Source organism: Canis lupus, chromosome 17 (genome assembly GCF_003254725.2).
Source record: "Canis lupus dingo isolate Sandy chromosome 17, ASM325472v2, whole genome shotgun sequence".
Classification (NCBI taxonomy): domain Eukaryota; kingdom Metazoa; phylum Chordata; class Mammalia; order Carnivora; family Canidae; genus Canis; species Canis lupus.
The window spans coordinates 60204419-60216572 of record NC_064259.1 but is presented as its reverse complement, the minus strand read 5'-3'; the positions used below and the strand labels follow the sequence as shown (position 1 = coordinate 60216572).

The following is a 12154-nucleotide window of genomic DNA, read 5'->3' as shown; positions in this document are numbered from 1 at the left end:
AAAATTGAAACTGGGGGTACCTGGGTGGCTCAGTGGTTGAGCATCTGCCTTTGGCTCAGGGCGTGATCCCGGAGTCCCAGGATCGAGTCCCACATTGGGCTTCCTGCATGGAGCCTGCTTCTCCCTCTATGTCTCTGCCTCTCTGTCTCTCATGAATAAATAAAATCTTAAAAAAAAAAAAAGCCTAACTAATAACAAAGCTCAACCTCACAGAAGAGGAAAACAGAACTGAGGGAAGCAGTATCTGTGGTCTTCCAAGTGACACCTTAACCCCGGGTCGGGGAAAGGAAAGAAAAGGAATCCAAAGGCCAACTCATCTCAAGCTTGCTTTGTCATTTTCCTTTCCTCCTAAACTTTTTTTTTTAAGATTTTATTTATTTATTCATGATAGACACCGAAAGAGAGAGAGGCAGAGACAAAGGCAGAGGGAGAAGCAGGCCCCATGCCAGGAGCCCGACACGGGACTCGATTCCGGGACTCCAGGACTGCGCCCGGGGCCAAAGGCAGGCACCAAACCACTGAGCCACCCAGGGATCCCCCTTTCCTCCTAAACTTGAGCAAGATTTTGACCTTTGGATTCCCAGACCCATCAGTTAAAGTAGGTTGCCACTTGGTAGGCAACAGACCTGCAGTAATTCCCTTCATATTCATTCACAGCTTTTCCTTGTCAGGTTGAAGTTGTGCAAGCGGAGGGGTGGCTGGAAGGTAGGGAATGAAGCCAGCACCAGCCTGCACCAGCCTGCAGGCAACTGACAAGGATGCAGCATCTGCTCAGGGCAACACAAAACAACACTGAGCCCGAGCTGGGGCTGGAGGGTGGAGCAGATGGTATAAAAAGAATCAGGAAGAAACAAGAGTTCTAAATAACTGATGAAAGTTTAATACATTAAAACCAGATTATTTATCATTTTTATATTACATTTGCCATTTCTGAAGAATACAAAGTAGAGGCAAATAGTGACACTTCATAAAAATGTTGATTTCCCATTCTCTTCCCTAAGACCCAGCCTCCCTCAAATATTACCTCCCACCCCCTACAGAACTCTGTCCTGAATAAAACACTTAAATACATCATAAATAGTAAATTATGAAAAAAAAATAGCAAGAATTGTTTCTTTCCTTCTTGTAAAAAAGAACATGGCAGCAAAGACAGGCAGCCAGAAACTGGCTGGGGGTGTCTAATATAGACAGTTACTTGGGGGATGGGCTAACCTACTATCAAGGCTGGGTGGGATGGAGACGGGATAGTATTCAACAATCTGCCTGAGATGCCAGACTCCCTTCTTCCCCTGACAGGAGGTAGAGGACCAGAGGGGGGACTGCAACTCTTGGAGATGGGGAACAGACGGATTACATAGCTCCCATTTCTGAGTTCTCTGCATGAGAAGGGACAAGACATGTGGCACAGCAATGATCTCACCTAGGCAAGAGTCTGCTGGGTCCCCATGAGTCTAAGTGAATATTCTCTAGCCTCATAGATACAGACTGACTGTTAAACGGACACAGGTGCCTCCTCTCCACCTCAACTCCTCGAACAGCAGAACACTGTTGGAAAACATAGGGAAGAGCAAGAAGAAACCTCCTTTTGAGAAGGATTCAAATTCATTTGATTAAGTCTTCATATTTAGAAAAACAAGCAGAATACATTTGAAATTGCAAAACAGTAATAATTGTGATGGCCTGGCAGTAAGTAGGGTCCCACCTAGCAAGGGCTCTGATCTTCCGGGCCCATGACTGCCCTACTGGTTCAACAAAAGGGGTAAGGAATACCCCATGTCCCACTCTCTCCATTCCTTCAGCCTTAAGAAATTCATCAAGAGAGAAGTTAGAGGAGCTACTCCTGGCAAAGCAGTTCCATACTTCCATTTTTCAAACACCAAGGGGCTCTTCTGAGGGAACCCCTCAAATGGGCATCTCTCCCGACATTTCTGCAGTTTTGATCTAAAAATGCCTGGCTTCAAATTGTGTGCTGTGTGCTAGCTTTTTCCTTTTTTAAGGAAAAAAAAGGAAGGTGGGAGTTGGTTTAACATCCTTACTCCCCAAAACCTTTACAAAGAATACAAGGGTCTTCTTCCAGAGAAAGCACAAAGGTGGAGATAATGTGCCAGCCAATCAGTCCTGAGGAAATTAAAGAGTCCAGCTCCTGGTGAAAGGTAGATGAAGAGGAAGAAAATCACCAGGTCCAACAACTCCACTTCCAGCAAGAAGAATGGGAGTTTGAAAACAATTCAACTGTGGAAGGCAGATGAAAACTCGTGTCACCCAACTAGAAGTGGAGAGGATGCTGCTGTCCTCAACTGTCTTGAGGCACTAATGCCCATTCATAAGGAGAGGGAAGAAGAGGTTCTTCTTCAGAAAGGAGACAGAGAGCTCCCCTAGCCTCCATTACACTCCTTTTGTGATGACCACGAAGAAGAAAACTCAGCATTGCTGGCTTTTTGGGATCACCAAACTGGTAGAATCTGGTTCCAGATCTTCTGAGTTTTTTTGCTCACTGAAAAGGGAAAGGGTGTAAGGTTAAGATGTGGACTATGAAATGAGGCAGGAATGGAATTCAAGTTAATTTCAGCCTGACTGGCAGAGTTAAGAAGTTTTCTTCTATTTAATCCCCAGATTCCAAGTATAAGGTCCCCACAAAATTTAAAAAGGCAAGCTTGACGGGGTACTCAGTCCCTCTAACCCTGCCAATTAATTCCCTGTTTCATTCCATCAGTGATCCTCTTTATACCCTTCAAAGAAAGCATTCACTGCCCTCCCACCATCCCAGACACTCACATGGGTGAACTCGGACTCTGCAACTTCAGGCTTTTCCAAGAGGGTTGAGCTAACAGGAGAAAAAAAATGGAGGCAGAGAGAAGAATCAGAAGATAAAAAAAGAGAAAAAACAATCTTCTCAAGTCAAATCTCGTACTTCTTCATATTCCACTTCAGGGTCAACTTAGGATTTAGACAGAAGAGATGAAAAAACTACCTGATTCAGTAGCATGTTGTTTTAATTAACTATTTAGCTTCTTTTTTTTTTTTTTAAAGATTTTTTTTTTTAATTTTTTTTTTATTTATTTATGATAGTCACGGAGAGAGAGAGAGAGAGGCAGAGACACTAGGCAGAGGGAGAAGCAGGCTCCATGCACCAGGAGCCTGATGTGGGATTCGATCCCAGGTCTCCAGGATCGCGCCCTGGGCCAAAGGCAGGCGCCAAACCGCTGCGCCACCCAGGGATCCCAACTATTTAGCTTCTTAAGTACTACAAGATATTTCCTAATATCCTTCTTCCTTCTGCTCTTAATTCTCAGGTGTGGTAGGCACTTAGTGATCACTGTTGCCTGATGTTTGTGCCACTGTGTAATTCTCTCCTCTTGAGTGTGAGCTGGATTTAGGGACTCTTCTTCCAGAGGACAGAATGCAGCACAGGTGATGGAAAGTCAATTCTGAGATTAGGTCACAAAAAGACCCTACACCTAGCTTCCTCTTGGGCTCGCGCTCTCTCACACTCTGCTTTGATGGAAGCCAGCTGCCACATGGAGAGCGTGTGATAAGGAACTGAGGAAGTACCACTGGCCAACAGCCTGTAAGGAACTGAATCTTGCCAACCACCACATAAGTGAGCTTGGAAGTTGATCCTCCCCCAGGATGAGCCTCCAGATGAGACTACTTCCCTGATGTACAGCTTCACTGTAACCTCCTGAGAGACCCAAGCCAGTGACACCCAGCTAAGTCACACCTAGATATTTAAGCCACGTAAAATCTGAGATAATAAATGTCTGTAGTTTTTAGCTGCCAAGTTGGGGGTGGGGGTAATTTACACAATAATAAATAATATACATTTTTGTACCTGGAAGTAAAGTGCTGCTGAACTAAAAATCTGAAAAGTGGAAGTGGCTTTGGAAGAGGGGAAGTGGGCTTTAAGGAAAGTTTTAGTGAAAGTTTAAAAGTGGGATGCCTGGGTGGCTCAGTGGTTGAGCAGTCTGCTTTTGGCTCAGGGCATGATCCTAGATCCCAGGATGGAGTCCCACATCGGGCTCTCTGTGGGGAGCCTGCTCCTCCCTCTACCTATGTCTTTGATTCTCTGTGTCTCTCATGAATAAATAAATCTTAAAAAAAAAAAAAAAAAAAGGTTTAAGGGCAGCCCCGGTGGCGCAGCGGTTTAGCGCCGCCTGCAGCCCAGGGAGTGATCCTGGAGACCCTGGATCAAGTCTCACATCAGGCTCTCTGTATGATGCCTGCTTCTCCCTCTGCCTGTGTCTCTCTGCCTCTCTCTCTCTGTCTCTATGAATAAATAAATAAATAAAATATTTTAAAAAAAGGTTTAAAAGTGCCATGAATACACTATAGAATTTTAGACTTGAATGAAGGCATTGCCAGTGTGGGTTCACAGAAAAGAAAAATCTTATTGGAGACTGAAGGAAAGGGGATTCCCTGTGCTATAGTGGGACAAAGTTCTGCAACAATGTCATGCACGGTTATGTGAAAAGGAGAATATGGGTCTAATGCATTGAGTGATCGAGCTAGGGAGAATTCTAACCAGAATGCTAAAGGTGCCACCTGGTTCCTTCTTAATGCTTACAGTAAAATATGACAGAGGAAGAAAATTCAGTGAATTTAATAAAAGGAAGACTTGCCAGGACTTGATGGTTTTGAACATTCTGAGCCCCTCTAGATAGTAAACAATGCTTACATTAAGAAACAACTTGTGAGTAAGGATAAAACCTGGGTACTGCCAGGAAAATGTGGTCTAAAGAAAAAGCCAAGGGTATGACTATAAAACATTTTTTTAAGACTGGAAAAATCAAAGTTGGTTCCTTAGAATAATATTCAAGAAAAGGCCATTCAAAAAGATTAATGTCTCCTAGATCCTCTCAACTTCCCAACAGGATCTCTCATAAGCACAGGGCTTATGAAAGAGGTATCTGTGGGTGTGACTTTTGTCTAGAGGACTGAATCCCAGTGAGACTCACAGGAGGCCCACAAAATCTTTGAGGGCACTCTAAAAGCAGAAACATTATCAGCTTGAACTGAAAGGGACAGACACGGTGCAAAATGAAGAAACCACTGGACCCCAAAATTGTACTGGCAGGAAGCAGACTGAGAAAACTACTCAGCTGCAAACACATTCTAGCTTTCATAAAAAAGGAAGATCCAGGAAGCAAAACCAAGAGTTCAAAGGGTGGAGCCAAGAGTCACGGAGAATTACTCCCATGCCTTTTCCCTGTATGTCCCCTGATCAAAGAAACTCTAACAATTGCTGGATTTTGGACTAGCTATGCAAAGTGACTACTCTGTGCCTTGCTCACTCCTTTTTTTGAACAGGAATGTGTTCAGTGGTTACCTACTTACTGCCTCATCACTGTCTGCTGGGTGTGTAGGGAGAAAACAGCTGTCTTTTTAGTTTCACAAGTCCAAATACTGAGAGCAGCTATACTTAAGGAACACCACCTGGGGAAGTTCATCCAAACCAAGACCTAATTCAGATGACAAAATTCTGGAATTTAAGCTGCTGCTGTAATGGGACGAGACTTTTGAAGACCATGGGAGCAAATGAATGCATTTCACACATGGAGGGATATGAATCATTGGGGGCCAGAAGACAAGACTGTGATAGGTTGATTTTTTAGGTGGCTTCCAAATGAGCTCTGCTTCCTGGTATTCACACTGTTCTGTAATCTATTCCTTTTGAGTGTGGGCTACATTTAGTGACTAAAATGAAGTACAGGTGACAGAATGCCAATCCTGAGATTAGGTCACAAAAAGACTATGGCTTCTACATAGGTGCATGCTTGTTCGCCCTGAGGGTAGCGAGCTGCTATGTTTTCAGTTGCCCTAAGGAGAGGCTCATGTGGCAAAGAACCAAGGGAGGCTCCCAGCCAATAGCCAGCAAGGAACTAAGGCCCTCTGTCTACCAACCCACAAGGAACTGAATCTTGCCAATAAGCATATAAATGAGCTTAGAAATGAAGCCTCTCAGTTGAACCTCCAGACAAGATGGGAGCCCTGGCCAACACCTCATGAAAGACCTTGACCCAGAAAACCCAGCTAAGCTGTACCCACATTCCTAACCCACAGAAACCATGATACATGTTTGTTATTTTAAGACACTAAGTTTTGGGTTAATTTATTATGATGGAATAATCAACACACCATGTAACATTAAATCATAATCTTTTACCGGATCCTTTTATAAGATTGACTATTCATTTTCTTCACTGCCCAGGAATTTTTCCAGGCTTACAAAGTAAGCTGAGAATTCTCACCTAACTCACCAGGAGATAAAGGGTTAGCTGGGAGGAATTTTGACTATCAGAATAGTCTGCACACTCCCCTAAAGATGCAGAGATGTTGACACACTTCTCCAAATCACTAAAGATGAACTAAAGGAAAGTAAACCTGCAAAAATCTAGTGAAGAGCAAAAGATAAACAATGATCTCTTGAAAAAACAAAATTATGGAGGTTCCCAAGGACCTGAAGAGAGAGATGAAAGGATTATATAAAGAGGCCAAGGAACCAACCTTGTAGTTTGCATTGGCAAAGTCTCTCCAACTACAGGTGAGAAATAGGGGTCAGGAATAGTCGAAACCTCACTGATTTTCTCCAAAGGTGGAGTCTGAGGTAAAACATCAGGACGACCGAAGTGGACGCCTGGAAAAAAGAAAAGGGAAGAAAATCAATCAATAAAAAAGAAGACAAAATGGGGTGGGGGAAATACAGAGGGAAAAAATGTAGCAACTTGGCTTTTCCTGGACAGGAATGGGGAGTAGAGGTCCTAGGCAGATAAGATAGGGTTCAGAAGGAAGGGAGGGAGCGCCCAATCACATGGGAACCCCAGCCCTGGCGCTGACCTGGCTCCACTTCCGCCTTGGTTGTCACTTGTGCCTTGTGCTCCCCAGAGACCGATGTCTGGTAAGTAATGCAGGAGTTGCCGCTGGGGCCTGCTCGCCGAGAGAAAGATGAGCCAGACCGAAACTTTTTGGAAGGAGAGGGCTTCACTTCAAAAGGGAAAGAGAGAGCCTACTTAGCACCCACCTGAGAAACCATCACCAAGACATAGCCACAAGTCACTAGCATCCCCAACACAAACCCAAAGGTGCTCTGCAAAGCGGGAAGGACTAGTGTCAACAAAGACAGGCTCTATGAACTACTCTTCAGAGGAGAGGGTGTACACCTTGGTTCACTTCACTTTGGAAAGCAGAGAACCTAGAGGAAAGGAGACACATACATATCTTTCCCCTACTACATGCAACTTCCTTGGCTTCACTTCCACCCGAGGAGATGTCCTCCATTCCGTCACTCCCTGGTTCTTTAATAGCAGCCTCCAGTCCAAGCTGACGAAGAGGACCCTCTCACTCTGCATCCTTGTAGCACTTAGCACTCGGCACCATGATACTTTACACTTGCTTATATGTCACTCTGCAAAGACTTTGAAAGGATTCTCCATGTTTCTTAAGACTGTCTGGCATACCTAAGTTCTCTCTGCCACACTGAGGGACGACTGAGGCCCTATGATGAAGAGATGGGAAGAAGGAGTTGGAAGTCTGCCAGCAGCAGCAGCGTTGGAAGGTTTGGAAAGAAGAATACTGGCACATTCCAACCAAGAAAGTTGAGGGAAGAGAGTAAGAATCACTGCTAAGCATAAATCAGTAAATGCTTCTCCAAGCCTCTGATCCTAGTCTGAGAATTCCTTGGCACTAAGGATAAGAGAAAACAGAACACCGGTAATATCCTTGCCTGTCTCTGTCTAGAAGGCTGGCTCTATCTTGGCCTATGGCATGGATCCTACTCCCATGACGACACATTCTCCCTCCCCAGAACGTGTTTCCAGAAATGGCCCTCACCTCAATGATGCATGAAGGGAGAGCCAGGGGAAAAGCAGCAACTCGGAAACCATGGGGACGGACAAAGTGACATAAAGACAGGTAGCAGCTCTCACGGGACATAGGTGGAGCAGAAAGGGCTTTGGCAGTTCCCTGGCAGAGGTGTCTTGCCCACCCATCTCCCGGAGCAAGGGAATCCCTGGGGGGTCATCTGGTAGTAACCACTTACAGGGTATCTTCTTGAACACTGTGTTGCACATGAAGCGCTGGAACCGTTCAGCATAGAAGCCTGGGCGGTGCACCGAGACGGTGTCCTGCAGAGCAGAGAGAGGGCTGCATGGTTAAAGAGGGAGAGGCCCAGCAAGAGAATCACTGTTTAGTCCAAGGGCCATTTTCTCCCAGGCTGAGACCCTAACCAAAGGGTAGAACCCACAAATGAAGAATGAAAGAAATTGAGGGAGCAAATCAGAACTGAAGGAGGCAGGAGGACAGCCTCTAGCAAACTTATTGATACTCACTCCATCATGTACCAGGGCTTTCCAAGAGTGCTCCAACTTCTTAACAAACCTGCCAAGAAAAATGTGTATCACCAGAGTCACATAGTTTTTAAATGACACAGTTATCTCTTACGGAGCTAAAGAAGCTGGAAAAGAATTCCCTCTCTCACACTGGCTTTCCAAGGAACAGACACAATAATACTCATTCAGCACAGAGATCAAAGCTGTTTCTAGGAAAGTCAATTACCTCCCCTGAGGAAAAAGTGTAGTTAACATGTCCCTGGCAAGTCAGGGACAAGAACACTGACTGCAAAAAGGAGAAATGAAGGGACAGATGGGCACACCTGGAAGGGGAGATGACAATACCCTGAACCAGTAAACCGAGTATTGCCCAGTCCTCGTTAGTAGCTGAAATCTTACAGGGGTAAAACTGGGATCCAGCATTACCAGCATCTCCCTCACTACCACTTCACTGCTTCAGTTCCATAGGTTAATACTTGGCACAGAACACAGTGGTCCTCTTGTTTTTCCTCCAAGGAAAAGAGGAACATGTTTCCAGCTATATCCCAATGTGGAGTATGACTCACCTCACAGGTTTTTCACAAAGAGCCAGACAGATGGTGTATTCTACCCAGGTGCTTCTGAGAACTGACTCAGCTCTGCACAGAGGTGTATGTTATGTTTGGGAAGATGGCAGGGTAACGAAGCCAGGGAGACAGGCAAAATCAAGGAAATAAACCACCATTTGAAACCTAACTGAGGTAAGCAGCTAGACTGCAATTCACTGTTCCTGTTTCAGGGAGAATTTAGTGATAAACCCATCCAGAAAAGAAATGAGTGGTCATCCGCAACCATTCTGCCCCCTCATTTGGGATCCATATGTTCCTCACCTGTAAGACTGGAGAATGTCAATGATCCCAATATAAAGCAGCAGCCTTTCCCCTTTACTATTACGGGCAGGGATGCCACCCATACTGTTCCGGAAGACAAGAAGAAAACAGTAAGAAAATCTCCACCCTAGCATATTGGGGCTTCTCTTAACCTCGAATCAGATCAGGACAGGCAACTGAGACATCAATATAACTGTCCCAGCTTCCATGAACTGGGGAAGAGTTAAAATCTTCCTCTAACCCCAAGAGCGACTCTGCAGTATGTATTATAACCTCTTTCTCTCCAAGTCTCACATGCCTGCCTCTCCAGCCCCAATTCCACCAAAGAGACTCTAAAGTTACCCCTACTCAGCAACACATGACACCCTCAAGTAACCTGAACTTCCTCAGTACTTTCATATTTTAATTCACGCCCACTAGGACACTCTTCTTGAGAGTCACAGTAAAGTATACCTTAAAAATGAAACCATCTACAAGACATTTATGATGCTCCAATAAATACACTTCCTTGATAGATCCATGATGGTAAGAAAGATGCCTTCCATAAAGTTGCCTATAGTAAATTACTTATGAGGAAGTTATAATATGCAGACATGTGTCTAAGACTCTGAGTATATATTTTTTTTTGGTGTTTTAATTTTTTTTTTTTTTTTTTTTTTGGTGTTTTAATTTTGAAAAGCTCTCCTTCCTGGGTGGACTACAAATCCCCAATTTAAGACCTCTTCTTTTCCTTTCACATTCTTAAGAAGGCTTGTTCTACAGTTTTCTAAGCCTTAATACTGTTAACTTCTCTGCTGAATTGGGGCTACTCTTAACCCAAAAGCTGTATCTTTTCCTCAGTGAGTCTACACTCCCCTTCCCACCGCCCATGAACCCACTTACTGGTCATCAGTCTCCATAGTGCCGCCTCGCCTTGCCTCGCCCTGGATGGATTCCATAGCTGTGGAATAGAGGGCCTTTTGGGGGGCTGGTTTGCGAGTGTCAGCTGAGCACTGTGCTTCATTGCCTAAGGGCTCTCGCTGTGCGTGATCTATGTTATGAATTGACATCAAGAGGCTATAGTCCATTATCTTGAAGCTCTGCAACACCTGAAGGTAGGAAAAAAGCCATGTTCTGAGCCTTGGGAAGTAAGAGGACTTTTTTTCAGGGTCTCACAGCTTTCCTAATTCAACTTTTTTTTTTTTTTAAGATTTGAGAGAGAGGTGTGTGTACAGGGAGGGGAAGGGACAGAGGGAGAGGGAAACTTTGGCAGACTCCCTGCTCAGCGTGGAGCACAGATCATCCAAACAACCCTACCTCATGACCTGATCCAAAACCAAGAGTCAGACACTCAACTGACTGCACCATCCAGGTGCCCCTAAAGATTTTATTTTCAAGTAATCTCTACACCCAGCATGGTGGGCTCAAATTCACAACTCCAAGACCAAGAGTTGCATGCTCTACCAATTGAGACAGCCAGGTGCCCCAAGATTCAATTATTCTTGACAGGCAACCTCCAAAATTAACTACAGACTTATCCTATGTTCCTCCTACTCCCTGGTGAAGAATTTATTAACCTCCTTGGTCACTCATTATTTCTATCCCTTCAGCTTTTTTCTATTTGAGTAAATATATATTAGGTCATTGCCTAGCCCACAACACCCTGTTTGTTCTTTCTTTGTATCGCTTAGTGAAAAGAACATCAGAGTCTCAAGGAAATGAGGAATACATATTTGTGCTATAAAGAATTCATAAGGAAGGTCTGGTAAAAGTACATTTTGTGATGGAGTAGATCTGTTGCAGGACCTTATATGACCAGCTTCGACTTAGTTCAGTATTTACTGAAGCCCTACCATCTGCAGGCATTATGCCTGTCTATGGGGATACAAAAATACTCAAGAGAGTTTCTGTTCTAAACAATATCATAGGGCAGCCCTGGTGGCTCAGCAGTTTAGTGCCGCCTTCAGCCTAGGGCCTGATCCTGGAGACCCAGGATCGAGTCCTATGTCGGGCTCCCCGCATGGAGCCTGCTTCTCCTTCTGCCTGTGTCTCTGCCTCTCTCTCTCTCTCTCTGTGTCTCTCATGAATAAATAAATAAAATATTTAAAAATAAATAAATAAATAAACAAACAATATCATAATTTAAGAAAAGAAACAAATGTAAAAATAAATCCAATACAGTCTAATATGTGCAACAACAGAAGTGCTTACGTGATTGATAGGACAGAGCATCAGGAAGTGATATATAACTAAGTTTAGGAAGAATAAATTAGAAAATAAGTCCAAAGAAATAAAAGAAAGAATAGTCCAAGGCCTAGAAGCATGAAACAGCACATTACCTTCAGGTAGGTATAATCTGGCACTGCTAAAAGAGAAAATGCAAAGGACAGGTGTGGCAGATTACAGAGATTGCTAGGGGTAAAACAATGACAGGCCCAATGCATCATATTAAGGAACCTGGATTATATCCTATAGTTCTCAACCCTCTTTCCATCCCAGAACAGGGTGCAAAAAAGTATACTCCCAATAGTTCCAATAGTTTCAGTAGCCCACTTTGGTGATGCAGCTTAACCAAAGGTGGTTTGCTAGGCTGGTGGAGAAAAGGAGGAAAAAAGCATAGGAATGATTCTTAAGCATAGTTTGAAAACAACTCTCTGCTCTGCATCCAGTCCTTTCAACCAAAGAAGCCAAACTAAAATAGGCCATTACCTTACAGGTAGATGCAGAGTAAGCAAAGGACAAGGATGGACGTTACGGAGTGAGTAGAGGAAGACAATCCTACAACAGCAGTTGAGAAAGAAACAATCAGAGATGTAAAAAAATCAATAGAGAAAGGTGTCACAAAAAACAAAAGAAGGTACACTAAGAAAGCAGAAATAGGGATTCCTGGGTGGCGCAGCAGTTTAGCGCCTGCCTTTGGCCCAGGGCGCGATCCTGGAGACCCGGGATCGAATCCCACGTCGGGCTCCCGGTGCATGGAGC

At 44.2% G+C, this 12154-nt stretch overlaps 1 protein-coding gene across 8 annotated transcripts in view; it reads right to left on the bottom strand.

The window, feature by feature from the left end:
• Positions 1-857: 857 nt before the first annotated feature.
• PIP5K1A (phosphatidylinositol-4-phosphate 5-kinase type 1 alpha) overlaps positions 858-12154 on the bottom strand; it is a 38829-nt gene continuing 27532 nt past the window's right edge. For 3 of the 8 annotated variants that reach the window (XM_035700942.2, XM_025453034.3, XM_049095913.1), the window contains 8 exons: positions 10076-10281; positions 9194-9277; positions 8325-8373; positions 8036-8120; positions 6835-6981; positions 6505-6634; positions 2776-2824; positions 858-2494 (listed from right to left, as the gene is read on the bottom strand). In XM_035700942.2, the coding sequence (XP_035556835.1) occupies positions 2492-2494; positions 2776-2824; positions 6505-6634; positions 6835-6981; positions 8036-8120; positions 8325-8373; positions 9194-9277; positions 10076-10281 (753 nt within the window). In that variant the 3' untranslated portion in view covers positions 858-2491. The remainder of the gene's footprint in view (positions 2495-2775; positions 2825-6504; positions 6635-6834; positions 6982-8035; positions 8121-8324; positions 8374-9193; positions 9278-10075; positions 10282-12154) is intronic. The other 5 variants (XM_049095909.1, XM_049095910.1, XM_025453035.3 and 2 more) reach the window with 3 other exon arrangements.